Source organism: Sturnira hondurensis, unplaced genomic scaffold (genome assembly GCF_014824575.4).
Source record: "Sturnira hondurensis isolate 20B ecotype Veracruz unplaced genomic scaffold, ASM1482457v3 Scaffold0004703, whole genome shotgun sequence".
In the NCBI taxonomy this organism is placed as follows: Eukaryota; Metazoa; Chordata; class Mammalia; order Chiroptera; family Phyllostomidae; genus Sturnira; species Sturnira hondurensis.
In genome coordinates this window covers 116,227-127,452 of record NW_028077334.1, presented here as the reverse complement: position 1 = coordinate 127,452, position 11,226 = coordinate 116,227, and the positions used below count along the sequence as shown (strand labels likewise).

The 11,226-nt window shown below is 38.9% G+C and overlaps 1 protein-coding gene across 1 annotated transcript; it reads left to right on the top strand.

Moving 5' to 3' along the window:
• The first annotated feature begins 4,877 nt into the window (after positions 1 to 4,877).
• On the top strand, positions 4,878 to 10,966 carry LOC118986908 (olfactory receptor 7A17-like). The gene is made up of 2 exons (XM_037045958.1): positions 4,878 to 4,887; positions 10,053 to 10,966. Exons 1-2 carry the CDS (start codon positions 4,878 to 4,880, stop codon positions 10,964 to 10,966), a joined length of 924 nt encoding a protein of 307 aa, XP_036901853.1.
• Positions 10,967 to 11,226: the final 260 nt, after the last annotated feature.

The window sequence follows — 11,226 nt, the reverse complement described above, 5'->3', positions numbered from 1 at the left end:
ACTGTCCCCTTATCCCTTGCTGCTTCTAGGATTCTCTCCTTCATTTTAGTCTTGGCTAATGTAATTATGATGTGCCTTGGTGTGTTCCTTCTTGGGTCCAACTTCTTTGGCACTCTCTGAGCTTCCTGGATTTCCTGGAAGTCTATTTCCTTTGCCAGACTGGGGAAGTTCTCCTTTATTATTTGTTCAAATACATTTTCCACTCGTGGCTGTTTCTTTCCCCCTTCTGGTACCCCTATAATCCGGATGTTGGAACGTTTAAAGATGTCCTGGAGGTTCCTAAGCCTCTCCTCATTTTTTTGAATTCTTGTTTCTTTACTTTTTTCTGGTTGGATGTTTCGTTCTTCCTTCTGGTCCACTCCCTTGATTTGAGTCCCATTTTCCTTTCCATCGCTATTGGTTTCCTGGACCTCTCCCTTCATTTCAATTAGTTTAGCCTTCATATGTTCCTCTAATTTGTGACTAAGTTCCTCTAATTTGTGACTGTACTCTACCAATTCTGTGAGCATCCTGATAAATAGTGTTTTAAATTGGGCTTCTGAGAGGCTGGCAATCTGTTGGTCGCTTAGAGTTATTGGCTCTGGGACTTTGAGTTCTTGCACCATCTTTTGAGCTGTTCGTGCCTGTTAAGTAGCAGGAACGGAGCCCTAGGTTTTCACCAGAGCAGGGCAACTCAGTCGCTGGATTGTGACGTTTTATGTGGGGGTGGGGTCAAAGAGGGACAATGGCTTCCCTCCAGCGCCCGCCTCCGCGACCCCCACCAGCACCGCAGCCACCACCGTAACCAGGGCCACACGCCCCGCTCCACTGCACGGGAGTGTGCCACCGCTGTCAGCCCTCCACCACTGAGTTCGCCCCCTAGGGCCTGCGCGGTCCGTCTCACTGCGCGCGAATTTTCGACCTTGGTCAGTCTGCCCCGCACCCCGACTAGGTCCGGGCTGCCTGTGCTCCTAGGTCTGTCCTTCCCGACCCTGCTCCGCTGCTGGCTCTGCCTCTCTTACCGTCCCCGTTGAACGGTTCGTAGCTGTCGGACTTCCGTATAATTCCGTTTTGTGGTCTCTGGGTGTGTCTTAGTTCTCCAAAACTTGGTTGTGGGAGAAGGCACAGTGTTTCCACCTATGCCTCCATCTTGGCGGAAGTCCTATTATGCTTATTATTCTTATATTGCTTTTTCCTCATGAAGTAAGATAGTTCTTGTGGAGCTCTTTCATTTTCATATGCTAAAGTCTCTTTCTTCCTCCCTCTGCATCATTTCTAGATTTCTATGTTTGATATCACTGATTCTCTTCTCCATCTGTTCGGCTTTATTTCCTAGGCTTGCTAGTTCATTCTGATCTCTTTTACTGACAATAAAAGAGAATTTCTAGTTGATTCTTTTTTAAAGTTTTAATCGGTTTGGTAAAGTACTTGTGTTGTTCATACATTTGTTTTCTGACTACATTAAATTGTCTGTACGTTCCTGTATGTTGTTGAGTATTTTCAGAACAGCAATATTAAATTCTCTGTAACTTATATCACATGTTTCCATGTGTTCAAGTTTGCTTTCTGGAGGTTTTTTATTTTCTAAGCGACCAAGAAATAGCCAACCTATCAGATACACAGTTCAAAATACTGGTGATCAGGATGCTCACAGAACTGGTTGATTTTAGTCACAAATTGGAGGAACAAATGAAGGCTGAACTAAGTGAAATGAAGGGAAATGTACAGAAAACCAATAGTGATGGAAAGGGAACTGGGTCTCAAATCAAGAGAGTGGACCAGAAGGAAGAAAGAAACAACCAAACAGAAAAGCATGAAGTAACAAGAATTCAAAAAAATGAGGAGAGGCTTAGGAACCTCCAGGACACCTTTAAACGTTCCAACATCTGAATTATAGGGGTACCAGAAGGGGAAGAGGAACAGCCATGAGTGGAAAACTTATTTGAACAAATAATAAAAGAGAAGTTCCCCAATCTGGCAAAGGAAATAGACTTCCAGGAAATCCAGGAAGCTCAGAGAGTCCCAAAGAATATGGACCCAAGAAGGAACACACCAAGGCACATCATAAGTACATGAGCCAAGATAAAAATGAAGGAGAGAACCCTAGAAGCATCAAGAGATAAGGGGACAGTCACCTACAAAGGAGCTCCCATCAGACTGTCAGCTGATTTCTCAAAAGACCTTACAGGCAAGAAGGGGCTGGAATGAAGTATTCCAAGTCATGAAATCCAAACACCTACATCAAAGATTGTTCTATCCAGCAAAGCTTTTATTTAGAATGGAAGGGCAGATAAAGTGCTCTTCAGATAAGGTCAAATTCAAGGAGTTCATCATCACCAAGCTCTTATATGAAATGTTAAAGGCACTTATCTAAGGAAAAGAAGATAAAAAATATGAATAGTGAAAGGACAGCAAACTCACGGTTACTAACAACCACATATAAAACAAAACCAATCTAAGAGGACAGCTAGATCAGGAGCAGAACCATAGAAATGGAGATCACATGGAGGGTTAGCAACAGGGGAGTGGGAGGAGGAGAAGGGGGGGGAAGGAACAGAGAATAAGTAGCATAGACGGTAGGTAGAAAATAGACAGAGGGGAGGACAAGAATAGTATGGGAAATATATAATCTAAAGAACTTGTGACACATGTACATAAACAAGAAAGGGGGAAATGGTGGGGGAGGGGTGTGCAGGGTGGAGGGGAATGAAGGGGGGAAATAGGACAACTGTAATGGCATAAGCAATAAAATATATTTTTAAAAAAGACGCACCCTTCAAATTTAGGAAGAAAAGTGTGATGCGTCTTATACTCCGAATGTAGCTTTACATTTATATTGGTAAAATAATGTTATTTATGTTATTAAATATTTTACCACATTATTTGCATCAAAATTTTTTTTCTATTTTCCTCCTCTTAAACCTAGGTGCATCTTATGGTCTGAAAAATACCTTAGTTACCTAAAATGAAGTTCCCATAAGATTGTCAGCTATTTCTCAAAAGAAACTTTGGAAGCTAGAAGGCCCTGACAAGAAGTATTCAAAGTGATGAAAAGCAAGAACCTACAACCTAGAATACTCTATCCAGCGAAGCTATTATTTGGAATTGAGGGTGCAGATAAAGTGCTTCCCAGACAGTGTAAAGCTAAAGGAGTCTATCATCACTAAGCCATTTTTATATGAAATGGTAAAGGGACTTATTTAAGAAGATCAAAACTATGAACATTAGAATGTCAATAAATTCACAACTATCAACAATTGAATCTAAAAAATAAACTAAAGAAACAACCAGAACAGAAACAGAATCATAGATGTGGAGATCATTTGAAGGGTTCTCAGTTTGGAGGGAAAGGGGAAAAATGGTAGAAAAAGTGCAGGAATTAAGAAGTACAAATTGGTAGATATGGAATAGTAGGGAGATGGTAAGAACAGTATAAAAATTGGAGTATCCAAAGGCTTTATATGCATGACCCATGGACATGAACTAAGGGAGGAATTGCTGGAGGGAATGAGGGTACTGGATGGATTGGGGCCTAGGGGGAATAGTTGAAACAACTGTAATAGCATAATCAATGAAAATATAAAAAAATAAATAAATACTACTCCTTCTTTGCAAAAAAGTAAATAAATGAGATATGTGGACATATTTAGGTGAGTCCAAATAAACAGTTCAGTGATAAAGTGGTATGCATGAACATATATATTCATTCATGTACATTTTTATTTCAAATAAAGACACACATATGGACACAAGCAGATTCATACATAATCTCATATTTGAGAATAAACAAGAGAAAGTTGAAAAGAATAGAAATAAAAACAATGAATGTTTAAATTAACATAAAATTTAAAGATGTAGAAAATTAAACACAAAGATTTAAAGTACACAGTAGACATAAATTTAAATGAATTTCTTTTACTATATAACTGCTTCAAAAGTATCAAATATGAAGCACATTGACACGTATACAAGAAGAAATTCTCTACCAGCCAGAGAGGCTAAATATCTACAAAATGATTATACATGTCTTCCACTTAAGGGGAGATTATAATGCAAAATGTTTTTCCCCAGGGGCGTGGGGGCTAAATGAATGAAATAAGACACTTTATCTCAGTTTCTTGAACGAAATTTCTTTGGATAAATATCTGTTTTCAATTATTAATGCTAATGTAAAATTATCACACCAGTGATTTAAAAACAAACACATTTGTGCTCTTATATTCCGGAGACCTAATGGGTGAAAATCAAGACATTTGGAGAGCTAGCTTTCTTCTGGACGCTATGGGGAAGAATCTATTTACTTTTCTATTCCAAGGTTACACCATAGTGCAAAAACATGTAAATGCATTTCTTATAAGTAACAAATATTTCATAGTGAGGGCTTACATGACAGCTTTTGTGATATGAAGTTGAAATTCCAAATTGTTTTGGCCACCGTGTCATGCATCCCTGTGTGTAACACTCAAGGTTTAATCAAAGGAACTTAGTTCTCCCCCTGTTGAAAAGAAAAATAACAATTTTCTGTGCTCATAATGGGCCAAGCCCCTGCCACAATTCAATATTTAGGGATTTGAGTTCTCTAATCCAGACTGGAATCTTGGTCTTAAATTTGGAAAAGTTTTACATGAGGGTTTGGATAAAGTGCTGGGAGGTTAATCTTTTGGAACCCAGAGACTTTATGAAGAAGAACTAGTAAAAATAGGATTCACTGAACTTCCAAGCTGGTGTTTTGGGAATGCAGAATATCCAGAAAAACGGCCCCTTATGTCTAGATCCGCAGGGAAATCATGAGATTACAGGTTGAAATAACAAGATGGAAATGTACCTAATGAGCAGACATAGGGAGCTGTAAATATCTCCTCATCTCCGGTCTCCCAGCATGTGTGATCTTGGGCTGGATGGGACCTAGTTGTGGTTTTCGGAACCCTAAGTTTGTGCAGGAGACCAATGCTTGCCTCCTTCCTGCTGTCTTGTCTGAGCAGAGAGCTTCAGCCTCCACTGTCATCCATCCAGGAGGCTAGACATTCTTTACTGGGAATTCGCCCTCTCAGAGCCCCTGATCAGGTGAGGCCAAGGGTGCATCAGGTGCTTGAGGAAAGGGTCAGAGAAAGCCATAGCCAAGCATGTTCACCTGAGATCTTTGAAGGCCATCAGTCTATGGTTGTTTGCTTGCCTGATTAACTAGTTCATGATTTGTTTTTGATCCTGGAAAGAGAAGTAAACATTGAAGTTAGCAAAACATGGGCCATTGCTCACAACTCACTGATGGAAGCCCAATTTAGGTGACAATAGGAGGCAGAAAGTATTTCAAGTTAAAGTAGAATGTGTGCAATGAATTTTGCCATTAAAGGGAGTAGGGAAATAGAGTACTAGGGGTGTAGAGCTGTCCAGTAAAGTGAACGCAGTTCTTTATTTTCATAATGGGGCACACTCAATACTCTCTCTTATTGATGAGACAGACCCATATTTAATATAGTCTTGCAAATATTACCTTGCAGCAATGGTCATGAGACCTACATCCCATAGTATTTTCTTTCACTCTGGGTATTTGGTTGGCATGAAAAATAATGTATTTTGATAAGTAAAAAGAGGTGTGCTAAATAGCTTAACTTTGCCATTACTTCATTACCTGTGGCCTGAATACATTTGTGGACTAGTTATTCATTTGTTTTGTCTATTATAAATTGTCTGCAGGTTCCAGATATTTACAGAGTGGGGTTAGCATGCTTTGATTCCTGTTTTTCATTGCATTCTTCTAAACCAGGATTTGGAGAGGTTTTTTCCATCATTGTGTTGTTGTCATTGAGTATTTTTATGTACATATATGTGGAGAGTATTTGTTAATTGTGTGGGCTCAAATCTAACAATTAGTCACATTGTATTCTCTCCATTGCCTTTTTATTTTCTACTTTTCTTACTGAAAATAAATAGTTATTACTTTTATATTCTTCACTTGTGAATCCTTGTTATAAACAAATAATGACAGTGAATGTTCTTCTGTGTACTTAACACTAATAAATCACCCTACACGCATATTGCCAACATGGTCACATCTCCATCATTCTTTATTGCTCCTTTGGCCTTCTGTGGTTAGCTCTATTTGCAAAATTGGCATCATCTACCCTCCTCTGGAAGGCACTCTTTATGAAGATTTAACTAAAGATTATCTGTACCTTCCATAAGATAATTTGAATCCATATATCTCTATATAAGAAGAAATTATAACTTAGATACTGCTTTCTCCCTGATTTTAAAAGCTCTTCTGTCACATTATTTTATTTCCATGTCTCTAGAAATTTAATCTGGGATCAGTGGCCCATGTTGATATTGTTAAGTTACTGTTATTTTCTCTCTTACTATAAATTAATTTGATTCTCACTTAATTATTTTCTTATAATAGTTTGTAATCAATATACTTAACCTAATTAAATTCCTGCTGGTAATCTTTATTCCATAAGGTCTTGGGGTTTTAAAAAATCTTCTCTTCCTATATCATGTACACATACACACTCATGAGCTTTTGTACAAATGCATAAACAACATCCTGACCCATCAGAAATACTCTTTATGTGTTTTACAGGGTTTTTTTCTATGTGTCCACTCTTCCTTTGTACTCAACAATATTTATGGTCTCCCCTCCAGTTAAAAAGGGTGTAAGACACTGATTCATTATTTCCATGTCTACATAATATTCTGTGGTGTGGCTGTGCTAGTCATACTTGAAATCTAAGGTATACTTTCTCAATATATTGCCATTATAACAATATAAGGAAATATTTTGAGATTGTTACATTAAAACTCTCGTTCTCCAGTCTGGGTAGTACTGGGTATTACAGAGGCAATACTATTCCCCTAGGGGTCACTGAGCAATTTTGTAGACATTTTTGACTGTCACCTGGGAGGTGTAAGTAAAGTCCAGGAATGCTCTGAACATCCTGCAATGACCAGGAGAGAACACCCCTATCACACAAACACCTGGCCCAGGATGTCAGTCCTGCAGAGACTGAGGAGCCCTGCATTAGAGACACAGGTCCTTGTAGTGTGTGTAGCTGCCTACAGACTGTTCTCCCAATGTGGTAACACTTCACAGTTCTGCCAGGAAAAAACAGAGCACCCCTTTGCTACCTCTTTCAAAGCCTGCACCACAGTGAATGTGACATTTTTCTAAGTTTTTCTCCAGGTTGATAGGCGTGAAAGAACTTTTTTGTTTTTTGCTGAACTTTTTCTGATTTTGATCAACAACCATATTTGATGGTCTTTTTAATTTGAATGTTATTGAATGGTTATTACATTTTCATTATCAGCCTTTAAAATGACTAAAAATTATTTTGGTGGGGTGATAAAGTAGAGGATTAAAGGATAAATGGTGGTAAATTTACTTGGGGTGCTGAACACACAATATAACATAAAGGTGATATATCAGAGAACCGTAAACCTGAAACATACATAATTTTATTAGCCAATATCACCCCAATAAATTCAATACAAATTAAGGAAGTAAAAATAAAAATAAAGAAAAATTGTTATTTCTTAATTGGCTTTGGTGAAATTTTTGGACTTAAAAGTGTTTTGCATTTTATTTCGTTAAATATGTCTGTCTTTAATCCTGAATCCCTTGACTTCATTAGGGTGGTTTGGCCCATACATCAATATTAATATATACCTTTTCATCTTCTGACCTAAAAGGACTTGTTACGGTTCCACTGAGTAGGCAATCCCCCCAATTGTATGTAACATGACCGAGGTAGGGGATCAACTGCATTTTCTTGCAGGTGAATGTTTGCTTTTTCAGCTTTTATTCAACAAACCAACCTTTCCAAATATATAGAAAAAAAAACCTTACCATATGTTAAATGTGCTTATATCCTGAGGCCTAATTCCTGATTCATCCAACAAATAAAACTGAGCCCCTGCTTTGCTACCATGTCTAGGAACATGAGACATTACCTTCTGTGTCAGTGCCTCTGCCAATGTAATTACAAATGCATGTTGGTAATTGTACCTTATTTTCATTACTTTTTGATGCTCCCCTCATTTTCTTCAGCACAGTTGCTAAATCACTCTGTTTAACCAGGTTTTATTCTCCTTGCAATTTTTTTATTAGTTCAGGTAAAGGGGTTCCCATTTAACTGGTAAAATACTAGTTTATATTGTTGCTCAGTTTTCACTTGGGGTAGTAAATCTGCAAGGTGTTTCCACACCATATGTAGGAAACTACCTTTGTGTTTTGGACAAATATATCTTTTTTTAAAGATTTTATTTATTTATCTTTAGAGGGGAAGGGAAGGAGAGAAGTAGAGAAATATCAATGTATGATTCCCTCTCGTGAGTCCCCTCCTGGGAACTGCCCTGCAACCCATGCATGTGCCCTGACTGGAAATCAAACCGTGATCATGTGGTTCACATGCCCGCACTCAATCCACTGACCTACACCAGCCAGGGCTCTTTTTTGTTTATTATTTTTGCTTGACTGAAGGAAGTGTACTTAGGGTTGGAAAGCTGCCAGAATCCAAAGTCATTTCTTCCTCATCATCTCTCAGAGATCACCTGAACTTGTAATCACTATATCTTTTTTCTTTCTCAGTCCATTTTATTATTTTCTCTTCCTCTACATTTACTTTTCTCTAAATACAGGGCATAAAATGGACATTCCAATCTGGAACACCATGTTTATTTCTGTGTGCAGGCTAACCATTGCTGTCTTGAGGTAGTATGTCTAAGTTCTTTCTGGAAAAGATACTTGATCAGGACATCCTGAGTTGTATGTACTCATAGCCTAAATAGTGGGTGAGACAAACACAGAGACCATATACATGAGGAGGCCATTTTGAGTGTACCAGTGTGTGCCTTGTAAACTGAAAGCGGTGCTCAGAGCGGGGGTACCTAGACTCAGGTATTCCAAGGTGACTTATCAAACAGTAGGCAGAACTCTTTCAAAAGAAAGAACTAAGGGGGAGATTCTTTTCAATCCACAGGATGTTTCTGCAACTGGGATAATAAAGTGTCTGGTTTACATAATTGTGTACAGGGGACTCTCTGGGATTTGAAGTTCCAACAATAACACACAGTCCCCATTGTTTTTAATATTCTCTAATGCCATCTGTCCTGCCCCTGACACACTGGCTGGTTCCGAGCCTTGGTTTTCTACAACCACCATCTTCCTCAGGGCCTTTGCGTTGGCTGTTCTTCTGCCTGGCAGATGCTTTCTCCCCCCTGGGCTCCCGCTTAGTTTTCTTTGAGGTTCCTGTTAACGTGTTGCTTGTTGGCAAGCCTTGACTAAACTCTATGAAAAAGAACACCTTCAGCATGGATAGCCCTGAGAACTTCACAGTAAGTGAAGTAAGCCTGTCAGAAAAAGACAAATCCCATATGGTTTCACTCATATGTGGAGTCTGATGAACAAAATGATCTAACAAGCAAAAGAGACAAGCAAAATATGGATAGATAAACTGCAGGATGACAGCTATTGAGTGGGAGATTAGGAGGTGGAGGAGTGAGCAAAAAAAAAAGGGCTCGTGGACAGGGACAACACTGTGTTATTGCGGGGGGGGGGTAGAAAATATCAGAGGGTTAAATCGTTATAGGAAAATTGCAATAAAATAGAAAAAATAGAAACATTTATTTCCTCTCTTCACTCTCTCCATGTAATGTGTCTTGCTTTTCTATATAGCATCTGCACCATTGGCTATGTTATAGTATTGTTTTTGTTTGATTATATTTTTTGTCCATCATTAGTTTATATAGACTTTTGTTTTTCATCATACCATACTTTGAACAGTGCTGGGAACATGGTCTGAAGTAAGCCTACAGGTATATTCCTCAAATACATGAACAATGTCCCCAATGAAATAGCAAATATAATGTTACTTGAAAAATGAGTTGATGGTAAAAAGGGAATTTTATCAGCAATGGCAGTAAACATGCCTTAATGGAAACCAGATCCTAACCCAGTAAGGAAATTATTTTTTTGCATTCTAAAAGAAAAATGTAGCATTTATTCTCAGTTACTAATGTGAAAATTAGTTATACATTTTCTTCTATTTTTTGGTAGACACCTCCTTACATGGAATCAGGAAATGTTACACAAATTTCAGAGTTTCTTCTCCTGGGACTATCAGAAGAACCAGAACTGCAGCCCATCCTATTTGGGCTCTTCCTCTCCATGTACCTGATCACTGTGTTGGGAAATCTGCTCATCATCCTGGCTGTCAGCTCAGACTCCCACCTCCACACGCCCATGTACTTCTTCCTCTCCAACCTGTCCTTGGTAGACATCTGTTTCACCTCCACCATTGTCCCAAAGATGCTGGTAAATATTCAGACACAGAGCAAAGTCATCACCTATACAGGTTGCATCACCCAGATGTATTTTTTCATACACTTTGCAGGGTTGGATGACTTCATCCTTACTGTCATGGCCTATGACAGGTATGTGGCCATCTGCCACCCCCTGCACTACACAGTCATCATAAACCCCCACCTCTGTGGGCTGCTGGTTCTGGTGTCCTGGATCATTAGTATTCTGAATTCCTTGTTAGAAAGCATAATGGTGTTGGATCTGTCCTTCTGCTCAGACTTGGAAATCCCCCATTTTTTTTGTGAACTCAAAGAGGTGATCCAACTTGCCTGTTCTGACACCTTACCTAATGACATTGTGATGTACTTTTCAGCAGGGCTGTTGGCTGGTGGTCCCCTTACTGGGATCCTATATTCTTACTCTAAGATAGTGTCCTCCATATATGCAATCCCATCAGTGCAGGGTAAGTATAAAGCATTTTCCACCTGTGCATCTCACCTCTCAGTTGTTTCATTATTTTATGGTACAAGCCTATGTGTGTATCTTGGTTCTGCTGGTACCCACAGCTCACAGTCAAGTGCAACAGCCTCAGTGATGTACACTGTAGTCACACCCATGCTGAACCCCTTCATCTACAGTATCAGAAACAAGGACATAAAGAGGGCTCTGAAAAGATTCCTTGGCAGGTAGGCTTTTCAAAGGCCAACTGTACATGGCTGAAGAAGTTCCCCCAAATGTTCAAAGCTTCAGAGCAAGAAGTTCTGACACAAGGTAATACAACCTTTGGACCATACATAATTAGAAATTCTCATATGTCTCATTGGTTCACATGAATTACACTACCAATATTTATTCTCTTATGACTTATATCATTACAAGTAATATTTCTGTTGTTTTACTGAAATAGTAGTCATGTATTGTGGTATTCTTTTGGACTAAAGTAGACTTGG